Below are 13,961 nucleotides of genomic sequence, written 5' to 3'. Positions count from 1 at the left end.
AGTACAAAAAATCAATATATAAAATGAGTACTTGAGTGTTTACTTATCATAAAAGATCATAAAAGCTCATTGGTTTCAGGCATGTATCAAAAACAATGTATCTAGAAATATGCATAACTTACAAACTAAATCATAAAAAATAAGAGGCACTACTTATGACATACTAAGATGGAACAAACAGTAAAAGCTCTTAAGTGTATGTATGAAATTTTTAATACCCCATGGGATCTCCCTCATATTCTCTTACATAGCCTGCTAATTACAAAAGGAAGTCGTTAAAACAACTGAATAAACAAAAAAAAGGTATGGTGTTCTCTTTCTAGCCATATATTGAGTAAAACTCAATGGTACTCAAACAAACAAACGTCAAAATCTCAATTTTCTCATTGATATATTTGGTAAATATCAATGGATATTCAATGATTTGGAGGGTAATAACAGAATATTCTCCTAGAATGACATAATCATACAATTAAAATAACTAAACAAAACAAAGAGATTTTACTATTTTGGATTCTTTTTTAATGACAAGCAAATCATTAGAATAAAAATCACCTGCAGCTATAGGAAGATGGAAAAGAGTACAAACACAAGGCTACTACCAACAAAACTACAAACGAGGGAAGCTACACAAAAGCAACAGAACACTAAAAAAATATGATTTCAAATGAAGAGATAAAAGCGTCAAAATCCCAGAAACAACAACACAATAGTAAGACAAAGCAAATGCATCATGCCAAAAAAAAAACCATGTGGACCTTCAAAATAGTTGTAGAGACTTGAAAGAGCCTATGGGCAAAACTGTCAAAAACCCAAAAAAACACTCACGAACATTAAGAATCCGACTCTAAGAACCTGACCGGTTATAAAGGATGTTTTTACATAAATTTAAGCTTTAGTTCCTATAAAAAATTGAATACACTCTATTTAAATTACAAAAAAAAACATTTGATTATAATAAGTTAAAAATTGAATATAACAATAATAATAGAATCGGAAATTGCAAAACAATTTAAAAGAATAACAAAAATTGATCAGACTCAATAGAGCTTACAACAATTGAAAACTACCTTCATTAACCAGGTTTGTAGAGAGAATACAAGAACAAATATAACCAAATTTATAGAAAAATAAAACAAAAATGTAGACCACAGACCAGAATTGTGAGACATGTTTTGAGAGGAGATTAGAGCTGTTGATTTGCGATTTATAGTGCCAAAAGACAACTTGGAAGCCGCATCGTTCTAGTGAATCTTCTATTGTCGATTGGTTAACGCCTTAAGGGCGAATTAACATGTCTTCTCGTCTTCTGTTCTACCATACGTGCCAATTCTCCTAGGGTTTTTTGCTTGCCGCCTTCAACTCAAGCTCTATTATGAATTATGATACGAGATCCACAAAATAAAAAGAACGAGATGAATTTTTAACATATACTCACACTAACCGGGCTTAAAATTATGCCCCCAAAAAAATTGATGCCCTGGGCTGCCGCCCATGCATTGGGCCGGCCCTGTCTCCTCCCATACAACAACTCGAATAGAGGCATACCAATACTCGAATGGTGGCTGTTGTTATAGGAAAACTCAGCCAATGGAAAGTATGTGTCTCAACTTCCTCCGAAGTCCAACACACATGCTCGAAGCATGTCCTCAAGCGTCTGAATCGTCCACTCACTCTATCCATCCGTCTGTGGGTGGTATTCGGTACTGAAATGCAACCTCGTACCCAACTCCTCATGGAAGTTCTTCCAGAACCTGGAAGTGAAAAGTACATCTCGATCTGACACAATCGAGATCAGTAATCCATGACACGATACCACCTCTCTCACATACAACTCGACTAGCCTCTCTGCGGAAGAGCTCTCACTGATAGCAAGGAATTGAGCGCTCTTCGTCAGCCGATCAATGATCACCCAAAATGCATCAACGCCCCTCGCGGTCCGTGGCAATTTGGTGATAAAATCCATAGAAATCTGCTCCCACTTCCACTAAGAAACCTCAAGTGGATGCAACTTGCCATGCGGAAGCTGGTGCTCGGCCTTAACCCTGCGACAGGTCAAGCACCTCTCAACAAACCACGCGACATCCCTCTTCATGCAGGGCCACCAATACTCTCTCTTCAGGTCTAAATACATCTTAGTGGCCCCGGGATGGATCGAGAATCTCGATCTGTGCGCCTCCTCTATCAGAATGGTATGTGCCCGCCTGCATACAACACCCAAATCTGACCTTGAAAGGTCATAAGCCCTCGGCTATTGGTAACGAACTCGGGTACCTGCCCGATCACCCGCTCTCTCTTGCGGTTCTTCGGTATCACGACCTCTACCTAAACACCCGAATGGTATCCAACACCGGATTCATCACCCTCAAACACATACAAATGTCTCGAATTGGGGCACTCTCTGCCATACGACTCAGAGCATCAGCTACAACATTAGCTTTGCTTGGGTGGTACAGGATCTCACAATCGTAATCCTTTACCACATCTAACCATCTCCTCTGGCGCATATTCAGGTTGGGATGATCCATCAAATACTTCAAACTCTTGTGGTCCGTGTATATGGTACACCGAACCCCATATATATAGTGACGCCAGATCTTGAGGGCGAACACCATTGCCCCTAACTCCAGATCGTGGGTAGGATACCTCGTCTCATGAGGTTTTAGCTGCCTCGATGCATATGCTATCACATGCCCTTTTTGCATAAGCACCGCACCCAACCCCGATATCGATGCGTCACAGTACACCACAAAATCCTCCATTCTTTCTGGAAGGGAGAACACCAGGGCTTCGCACAAACTCTGGCGAAGAGTCTCAAACGATGTCTGTTGCTCCGGTCCCGACGGAAAAGCAACGCCCTTCCGGGTCAACCTGGTGAGAGGCAAGACAATCTTGGAGAAATCCTTAATAAATCTCCGATAGTAGCCAGCCAACCCCAGAAAACTCCTGATCTCGATGGGGGATCTTGGCACCTCCCAACTCATCACAGCCTCAATCTTGTCCGGATCGACCAATATCCCATTCTGGTTAACGAAATGTCCCAAGAATTGGACCACTCGTAACCAGAAATCGCACTTGGAGAATTTGGCGTAAAGCCTCTCTGACCTCAATACTTCGAGGATCTCTCTCAAATGCTCCTCATGCTGCTCTCTGGGTCTCGAATACACCAGTATATCATCTATGAACACGATCACCAAACGATCCAACATCGGCCTGCACACCCTGTTCATGAGATCCATGAACGCTGCCGGTGCGTTGGTGAGCCCAAAAGGCATCACCACAAACTCGTAATGCCCATAACGAGTCCTGAATGCCGTCTTCTGAATATCGTCATCACGCACTCTCATATGATGATATCCAGACCTCAAATCAATCTTGGAGAACCAAGACGCTCCCTGCAACTGATCGAACAGATCATCGATCCTCGGTAACGGATAACGGTTCTTGACTGTCAGCTTGTTCAACTCCCAGTAATCTATGCACATCCAGTGTGAACCATCCTTTTTCTTGACAAAAAGGATAGGCGCTCCCCACGGCGAGCAACTCGGCCAAATAACCCCCTTTCCCAACAGCTCCTGAAGCTGCAAGGATAACTCCTGCATATCTAGCGGCGCAAGGCGATAGGGTGCCTTGGCAATAGGCGCCGCTCCTGGAACTAAATCGATGTGAAACTCCACCTGCCTCTCGGGAGGCGCACCCGGCAACTACTCGGGGAAAACGTCCGGGAACTCTCGCACTATCGGCACCTCATCAACCGATCTCTGCCTCTCCGCTGCTACTCGTGTGTCAATCACGTAGGCCACGAACCCACTACAGCCCTGCTGTAGACTCTGCCTCGCTCTAGCAGCCGAACAAAACGTTGACCCAGAACGGTTACCCTCGTCGTACACCGTAAGTACTACCCCACTAGGGTCTCGTATCACCACCAACTGTCGCTCGCAGTCTATAACATCCCCAAAACGGCTCAACCAATCCATGCCCACTATAACACAAACGTCCCCCATCATAATCGGGACTAGATCAATCAGAAAATCCACAGCGAAGATCTCGAGTACACATCCTCGAATCACGTCAGTAGCATACACCACTCGCTCCTCAGCTATGTAAACTCGTAGAGGTCGACTCAACACCTCCCGCTGGATACTGATATGCTGACTAAAGGCTAAAGACACAAATGATCGACTCGCACCCGACTTAAATAACACCATAGCAGGTATAGAATTCACAAGAAAATTACCTACGCATATCATCATATAAGCACAATAACTCAAACTTAGCAAAAATGAATGAAGGAATACATACCAGCCATGGCGTCGGGCGCTGCGCGGACCTCCTCCGCTGTCAACTGGAAGGCTCTCCTGCGAGCCTTAGGTGCCTCGGCCTTCACTGGCCAACCCTCAGAAGCTCGTGTAGTAGCAGGGGCAGATCCCTGTGCTGATCCCTACATCAGTTGCGGACACTCGGCCTTCTGATGGCCCGTCTGGTTGCAATGAAAGCAAACCGTAAATCTCCTGGGGCAGTCCTTGGCTATGTGCCCCTCCTTGCCACATTTGTAGCAAGCACCTGCTCGACACACTCCATCATGTATCTTGCCACACTTCCCACAAGTGCGGCCCTTCTGGCCCCAGAACTTGTATCAGCAAACTTTGTCCGCTTGGCTGCCGGCTGCGCCTACACCGGTCGCCTGTCCCTCCTCTGAGATTTAGCCTCCTCCCTGGCCTGAGTCTCCAACTCAATCTCCCTCTTTCGGGCATTTGCATGGAGCTCAACAAATGTCTGGTATGACGAGTTCGCCATGAACTCCCTAATATCCCTCCTCAAAATGCTCAAGTACCGGCTCATACGTGCCTGCTCAGACGACACGTGCTTAGGGAAAAAGAACGCCCTCTCATGAAACATCCTCGTAATCAGTGTCATAAACTCAGTTCCCTGCTTGAGGGATAAGAACTCCTGGGCTAAACGTTCCCTCTCTACAGGGGGAACATACTCATCTCGAAACATCATGGTGAACCTCTCCCAGGTCACCGCAGTAAGCTCCACCGTAGTGAAGCCTGCCGTCACAAACTTCCACCAGTCCTTTGCCCCTATGCAAAGTTGGTTTAGTGCAAACCGAACCCTCAGATGCTCCGGACACGAGTAGGTGTAGAGGCATCCCTTAATATCAGAAATCCATCTCATCGCAGTAATCGGATCCTGCGTCCCATCAAAACTCTGGTGGCTTCATGTTGCTGAACTCCCGGAACAACAATGAGTCACCCCTTTGTGGTCTAGCAGCAACAACAGCTGGAGTAGCTGTAGCAGCCGCAGCCTCAGTAATCGTTGCATACCGCTCATCAAATGTCTCAATCATTATGGTCTTGATAGACCCAAACATCTCCGGAATCTCGGCTCGGATCGCCGTATCCACCTCATCGTGGATCATCTGACGAAGCTCCTCGTCACTCACGCCGCTCGTCTCAGGTTTGTGGTGTGTCGTACTCGATAACTCAACCCTACTTGTTCCTTAGTACCCTAAGGATTCTTACTTGGACTGCGCACTGATCCGGTGTCTTTAGTAGTACGGGCCCTATACTACCGTCCACACCACATAAGTATTCACCCCAAGTCCTCCTCCTAGGATCCCAGATCACAAGTACTCTACATCTCGCTAGCATAGGCTACCCTTCGGTAGACCTCTCACAAGCTCCTCACTGCTACCTACTAACTCTCAAGCGTCTCATAGCAGCAAAAATCTTCCTAGGCTAAGGCATCACAAATCAGGCCACTCTAGTCCTAATATGAACACCTAGCCTACTCTAGCATGCATAAAATATTGTAACATATCTCATAACACATAATCTAAGGGTATTTTGGGAAATCACCGTTCAGGCGTTGGATGATCGTACACACTGCTTCCTTCTACTTTTCTCAAACTCTTTTACTTTTTAGAAAAATTGTTAATTTTATGAAAAACATTTTCAAATCCTCAATTTGAGTTCAAATACACCCGAAGGTGCATCCGAATCCCTCAAACCAAGCTCTGATACCAACTTGTAACAACGTAAATTTCCAAAACAATTTCTCATTTTAAAACAAACTTTTATTCATAAGATAATACTAAAAAATAATGTATCCAGCGTTATCATAACAAAAACATATCCCAAAATCTCAAGACATAAACTCAATGAGTGTGTACGGATCATGACGGCGCCTTCCCGCGATCCTCACCAGTACCTGAAACACATAACACAACAAATGTAAGCATAAATGCTTAGTGAGTTCCCCAAAATACCACATACAACACATACGCCACGCAAGGCCATAACTCTGTGGGACCTTCCGGTACAAGTGTCTCAGTGGACTTCCGTCTCGAAATCCTAGTAGACCTTCCGATCCTACCCGTATCAAACTTCCGGTCCGTAACTCCCTGACCTTCCGGTTCATAACCTCCTGAGCTTCCGGTCCATATCATCTTGACCTTCCGGTCCTTATCATTCATAACATATATGACACATACATATCATATAACAACATACAACACATACGTCTCATAGCATATAAGACCTTCCGGTCACACATAGGTACCATTCTAGGTAAAGTATAGTGAGAAGACTCACCTCGTACGATATCGGATAATCTCCCGTGCTCAAATACCCGATCTAGCCTCCTCCTATCAACAGAATAATATCCCTAATCAATACTCTCTCATAATCTCATCTCTAATGATGGGTAGAAGACCATTATACCCCTCCCTGACCTCTTCATGAATCAACTTAACAATAACACCAAAATCAACTGAGGTCAACTCAAGTCAACGGTCAAACTATGACCAGACTCGTTGAGTGCACCAGAGTGACTCGGCGAGTCTATGCGTGTCCTCAGATTCCTCCTAATACCTCACTCGACTCGTCGAGTGATCCTTCCACTTGACGGGTTACCACTGGTCACGAATCGCGGGGCAACCCGACTCGACTCGTCGAGTCCCCTTATGGATTCGGCGAGTTTCCTTCATGGCAACACTCAAATGACCTTCTGAGGTCAGATCTGCTTCTCTAACCTATAGATCTGACCTTTCCATATCCACTAATCACGTAAAGGTGATACCTTTACACTCATGCAACACATAAATGGTTCTTTTCTGAAGAAATAGCCTCAAAAATGGCAACCTAAGTTCATTCCTTCCATAACACTTCATAAAGCAAGATGGATAAGGCTCTCTGGACCTCTATGGGTCCAGATCCGTAGTCTAACACATAAAGGGACCATAAACTTATCAATTCAAGCCATAAAAAGGGTATAGAAAACCCTAGATTCATAGACCTTAACAAAAACAGAAGAAGAGTTCGATTTGCTATCTCAACAGTGAAGATCTGAGCTTGGAAACCCCGAATCAACAACTCCCTTGACCTCCTCTTGCTGGAAACAACTTCTTCTTTGCAAAACCACACAAAAAATGATCAAAATAGCTCTATCTCTCTCACAACTCGCTCAAGCTCTCAAGGGTCTCTCTCTGTGGACTGGTAGCCGCAAATGAGGGCTATAAGGTCCCTTAAATAGGGCTCAGGCCCGCGGATTTAGGGTTTCTGACCTCAGCGCGGACTCGTCGAGTCCACCCTTTCCGACTCGTTGAGTCCATTCATTAATCCAGTCAGCGAATCACGATCCTACTCGACGATTCTAGGAGCCAACTCGTCGTGTCCCTCTTCTTTATTCAAAATAAATAATGAAAATTCTATCCTGGAAATCCGGATGTTACAACATTGCAAGTTCTTTTTCGACCTCAATGATTTATGAATAGTTTGACTTTTGAGTCGTAGTTTATTATTTATTTATTTTTCTTTTTATGTATTTGCATTTTTTTTTGTGTAAACACAATATTTCATCCCTAGAAAAACTAATATCTTACCGACCAATAAAACAATTTCAATATTGAAAAATTTCGAAGTTAGTGTAGTCTTTACCAATAATTTATCTAAATGGTCTGACCAATAAAATTAAGTTATTGAATGGAGCTTCTTTGTATACAAGAAGTTTGACGAAATAGATTTCGTATATCATATCAAGGATATAAGATTTCACTAAATTATATAACCAAGTTTCTTTGTATAAAAGTTTTCAATATGACAAGAGACATCATCCAAACTTTTATGTTTAAACAACAAAACCAAATACATTGAATAAAAAAATGATGATTATTAATAAAATACATTATTTTCCAGTAAAATATTGTTATCAAGAATTTTTCTTTATGAATATCTTAAAATGACATGTTTATATTGGAACTAAAAATAAAACAAATTTCTACTCTACAACATAAAAAAAAAGTAGTGTTATTGAACTACTTCGTCTAAAAAAAGTAATCATTTGGGACGAAACATTGATGACAAAGAGACGAGTGTTGGACGATGCATCCATGTGGATTCGAAGATTCTTAGTTTTCATCCCAAACTTTTTTCTTTCGTTACATATATGATCCAGATGGTTTTCGTCTCGAAAAGAAACTAATTGTCGAAACAAAGTATTCATCGTCCGCCGCATTGTGTGGGTAACGGCTAGTATATACAGGTCCGACCCTGATATTTCGGAGGCCTTGTGCAAAAACTAAAATGAGGCCCCACAAAAATTTATTGTAGATATTATTAACTACATATGCTACCACTAATTCAAAACATAAAGTTGCTAAAAAAACATCTCATAAATTCACTACCACAAAATAATGTCTTCATCACACATTGATAATCAAATAAAACTATAAAACTGTTATAAACAACTTTTCAAAAAAAAAACAACGCATTATTATTTTCTTAACATTCACCTAGCATTTTTAGAAGAAAATTCATCTATGAGACTTTCATAATCAATATTCTCAAGAAACTCGTTCTCAATCGAAATCAATGCTAAAGTGTTTAATCTGTCTTGAGACATGGTCGAGTGCAAATAAGATTTTAAAAGCTTTAGTTTTGAAAAATTTCTTTCCGCTGATGCAACTGTAATAGAAACAGTCAACAATATTCTGTATGCTAGACAAGAAACTGGATAAGTGTTCATCATTTTTAGAAAATTTAGTATTCCGTTAGCTGTATTGTGTTCAACCGGTAAATGTTTTTGTAACAACTCTAGTTTGTTGAATAAATCATCAGCATTAATGTCTGAGATATGACCATTTTGCAGCCTCTTTTCCAGATTTTTGCAACATGACTTTAACTCGCTAGTATTCATTGACTTCAACTTTTCTGTTGTGAATTAGAAACCAAAAATGTCTTCATATTGTTTGTATTGTTCAAACCTTCGCTCTAATGAACCAATAGTTTGATCAACTATGTACACAAAATATTGAATCCTAAATGACTCTTGAGGTGAAAGTTCACGTACCGGCTCTGATGACCCAATGTCATTCTCATCAAAATGTCTTTTTTTAACAACTTTTCTTTTATTATTTTTCTCAACAAACACTGGATAAATTTCCAAATCAGAAACTATAGCTCTCGCACAATCCAAAGCCTTCCCAAACCCATTCTCACGATAGTCTTTAAAAAACTCAATAAGTGCTCCCACATTACTCATTACTCATTGCCTCATCAATATGCATAGTCTCAGACTGAAGTTGTTTGCTCAGGTTATTTACTTTAGCCAATATATGATTCCATATAACCATACCTGTTATAAAGTCAAATCTACCAAGTTCATACTCTGCTAGACAAGCAGCTTCACTTATGATCTTTATGTATGTCTCTTCTTCAACAAGTTTATGCAGAGCTTTTACTATTTCAAGAGCTTGAGTAACTATTGCTTTCACACTTTCAATCCTACTTTCACACATTGTAGTTGACAATGATTTTAAAGTGAGACTTTGTTTCGGCAATTAAAACGCATCGGAGGCCAAATGTTAAAACGTTTCTAAAATTGGAACCAAAAGTTACCGGGCTAATTTTATTTATTGATAAAACATAAAAATAGATTTTACAAAAATACCAATACTATAACTATAAATTATCCTAAAAATCGGAGGCCTGGTGCGACCGCACTGCCGGCACCACCCCAGGGCCGCCACTGAGTGTGTGTGTGTGTGTGTGTATATATATATATATATATATATATATATATATATATATATATATATATAAGGGTTATTGACATAAAAGTCCTTAAGTTTGTCAAGTTTTGTCCTTATGACCATTTTTTGTTCATTTATGTTCTTAAGTTTTTTAAGTTTTTCGTTTTTACTCTTTTCGCCTACAATAACGGGTTTGTAAGTTACCATAAAATATTATTTGCAAAAAAGCTCTTAAGTTTACAAATATTTTTCAAAAAACTCTTAAGTTTACAAATCTTAATAATCGTATGGAATATGTTGTTAAGGATTTTTGAATTCACATTGATGAATATGGAGTAACATCGTTTCCAATAAAGAGAAAATGGAATAAAAACTTTCTTAGTAAGGTTAGTATATTTCGATGAAGAACTGTATTGGATTGCTTTGCCACAAAAATAAATTTGTCTACATGTGATATTGACATTATTTATTCTTTTATGCCCGATTTGTTACAACTCTACATAAGTTATCTATTATGTGTTCATCAAGTGTGAAGTGACGTTCCAAATTGTTCTCAAGATAATTAATTGGTGTGATATAGACTTATCTAATCTTATTATTATTTATGATCTACCTAGTTTTTTGGATCTGTTGTATATGTATGTGGCTCGTAAAGCAATTTTAGAGCTGATCATAGTCACTACCTAGTGGTTAGTTTGGAATTTCATAAGTAGATGTGTCACAAATAAACCAAGAAATGATAAACTGTTTGATGACATAGTTTCAATTGTTTTTAGTTGAGTGGTTTATATGAAGCATAAGTTCATATTTAAATGATTTGATTGGCTTCAGAATCCTCTTTTAAACTTGATGTAAATGGTTCGTTTTTGCTCTAGCTCCTTGTTAAAGTGTGGTTTTTTTAATGCATTCAGCCGTTGGACGTAATTCCTTCTATATCCACCCTGTAATTCGTATAATATGAAGAAAAAAACTTAGGTTAAAAACGTAAAATATTTGTTAGCGTAAGAGTTTTTTGCAAACAAATTTTCACGGTAATCTAGAATCCTGCTATTGCAAGTAAAAATGGCAAAAACTTAAGCACATAAACAAAAAAAAATCATCACATGGACAAAACCGATAAAATTTAACAAACTTAAGAATTTTTATCATTATGTCAATAACCCCATATACAAATATCAATAACCCCATATACAAATATCAACGTTTCATATTTCTTTCGTGTTCTACACTTTTGGAGATCATATCCGTTTATTCACCTTTATACACATAATATACCGGTAATTCTTGCAACGGTTGTTATTCGCAAAAAAATATTAAAGCGGGATAAATATTTATGCCGATTTCCACGTTTTTGGTGGCATGTGATTAGTGAGACGCACCCCATGTGCGAGCCAATTCCAAATTGCTTGTCTCATGAAACTAAAATTAAATTGAAAAAAACAGTTGAAAAGTCAAGTCAAGTATGCGTTTTTAGGCTAAAAGGGGTAGTGTAGTATTTTTCTATTAAAATTTGGTGTGATAGAGTCATATAAACATTTGTCTATTTTTTTTTTAAATAAATAGGGCGGCGTGTCATCCTGGACCGATAATTTATTTTTTCAAATTAAAAAATATTAACATTTAATAAAATGAAAATTAAGTAATCTAACCACAATTTAAGATGTCTTTATAAAAAATAACCAAAAAATTATTTTTGGCAAAATTAACCACTTGGTCTGGGATGAGCATTCTGGAAACATTTTTTTCTAACAAAAATATATTTCGGACCGATATTCTGGAATTCCAAACTAAAAGTTCGGAGTTCAGGAAAAAAACTCTAGAAATTTGATTGAAAAACGATGATACTAAACACACTTTGAATTGAACATTTCGGAAATAAATATAGAGATTTCTTTGGAAAAAAACCAAAAAAGAACTTTGGAATATAATAATAAAATCCAGAATGAAGCATTTGGGAGTAAGTGATTGATGTGCCTAAAGTAGTCTAATAAATCAAACTTAATTCTAATTACAATCTAGTTTTAAATTTATAACTCCCAACGCATTGAACTGACTATTAACACCAAGCAGTGTACCTGATCAGATATAGTATTCGTTAAAATAAGTAAGAGTATCGAACACAAGAGAAATCGAAGTGTACTAATTAAAATATATCAAACAAAGTAATTCTGAAATAAGCAAAATACAAAATTTGTCAAACAAATAAATAGAAATACTTTCGTTTAGAATTCGAATCTCCTCATGATTATGTTTAATTCATTCAAGTGCAATGAAATATAAAAGGCATTACTGATTCCTAAAGTGATCAACTCAATGCTAATATCATTAACCCTATGATTCTAAGTTATCTAGCAGCACAAATAGCTTTCATAGACTCAATCTATTCTTCATATTATGTAATGACTTAACAAGTATGATTAGTATGATGGTTAGTGGCAACTTCTCAAATTGTCCAAGTTATTGGATCAATCACAAATATTAATATCAATTCTATTATGTTTAACCTAGGGTATCACTCCACTAGTCACAACTGCCTACGCTCTTGACTCGGTTTTTCGGCTTGGACAAGTTAATAACCAATGTGATTCAAGATACATAATCTGAACCTACTCATAAATCATGCACTCTGTTACATAAACATAATAAAATCATTATCAATACTCATGGATCTTTAGTTAAGCATTAACATAGTAAATTGAATACTATCAAACTCCTTTCAATGAATTAAAACATAATCAATACTGGATCATCTACATCCAAATGAAAGTTAAGCGTCTTAGCCCCGCATCATACTAAATAGCTAAAAAGAACAAAGAAATTAAACATAATGCAAATCAAAATTCTTTAGAACATTAACCGCATAAATCTCCAATTCTTTTCTTCTTCTAGGGTTCTTAACATTTCATTTATCTCCAGACCTCTTTTTCTACTTTGAAAACTCTCCAAATCTTCTAACCACTTTGATTTTACGAAAATCATCTAAATTTAGATCTTTTTTAGACCGAATCAAATCACGACGCGACGAATGATTCACAACGCAAATTATTAAATCTTCATAAGTCTTCGAAATTTTCTACCATTTTGGTGATATATTTAATTTGAATATTGCTTAATCTTCAAGCTATGTATTGTTGGTGGTTTTAGTGTTATCAGCATATTTTGATATAATTATTATTAATAATGAGATAGGTCGGGCTTACTTTACTAACCGAGATAGGAGGTACGTGGAGCATACTCAGTGTGATAAATGTAAACTCGAGAATATGGGGGTCGGGAGTAGCATCCCTAGGTGCAGGGTTCCAAGGGGCTGTAGCCCCTTGACAGGGTCTAGGGGTGGCTCCCCTTGCGGGGTCCAATGGGCTGATTCTGTGACAGTCGTTCCACTGATCGGTCAACAAACGGGGTCCAGTCATGCAATTTCCCGCCAAAACCCCATTGATGGCATCATAATGATGCAGGCGTCGGTTGTGTCCAATAAGCACCAAGTTTTGGTGTTATTTTTGGTTTAACCGATTTTAAACACTTTTTCCTCAAGTATAAGAACCCTTCTCTCGTTTTAGAAAAAAGGGTTAGAACATTCATACACTCGAAATTACATTATAATTTCTCGATCTCTAAAGAACACAAGACAACAAGGTATATTTTTCTGTGTTTCGAATTTGGAAGTAGCTTGATATCCAAATTGCATCTCTTGGATGATCCCAAATTAGATTCCATGATACCCTCAGGCATAAGGGTCAAAATCACAGATTTTGGAAAGTGATTGCAATCACGATCCCAAAAATTATCCAAGTTAATTGATATTCTCCATACCCAAAATCTAATACGTATTTCTTCAAAAAAAATTGCTTTAAATATCTTCTATTTTATCTTTTATCCCTTATAATATGCAAAATACAAATTTATATTCTTTAAGTATCAAATATCT

At 38.5% G+C, this 13,961-nt stretch overlaps 1 protein-coding gene across 1 annotated transcript; it reads right to left on the bottom strand.

Annotated features, from left to right (window-relative positions):
- Positions 1-8,790: 8,790 nt before the first annotated feature.
- Positions 8,791-9,799, bottom strand: LOC145055494 (uncharacterized). Its single transcript, XM_079003840.1, has 3 exons — positions 9,637-9,799; positions 9,282-9,506; positions 8,791-9,212 (listed from the first exon to the last, which is right to left on the bottom strand). The coding sequence occupies exons 1-3, from the start codon at positions 9,797-9,799 to the stop codon at positions 8,791-8,793; spliced, it is 810 nt and encodes a 269-aa protein (XP_078859966.1).
- Between the last annotated feature and the right edge of the window lie 4,162 nt (positions 9,800-13,961).

This window comes from Lactuca serriola, chromosome 5 (assembly GCF_051521515.1).
Source record: "Lactuca serriola cultivar US96UC23 chromosome 5, Lser_US96UC23_V15, whole genome shotgun sequence".
Taxonomy (NCBI): domain Eukaryota; kingdom Viridiplantae; phylum Streptophyta; class Magnoliopsida; order Asterales; family Asteraceae; genus Lactuca; species Lactuca serriola.
Note: the sequence above shows the minus strand (reverse complement) of the source record. Positions and strands in the feature narration are given on the sequence as shown.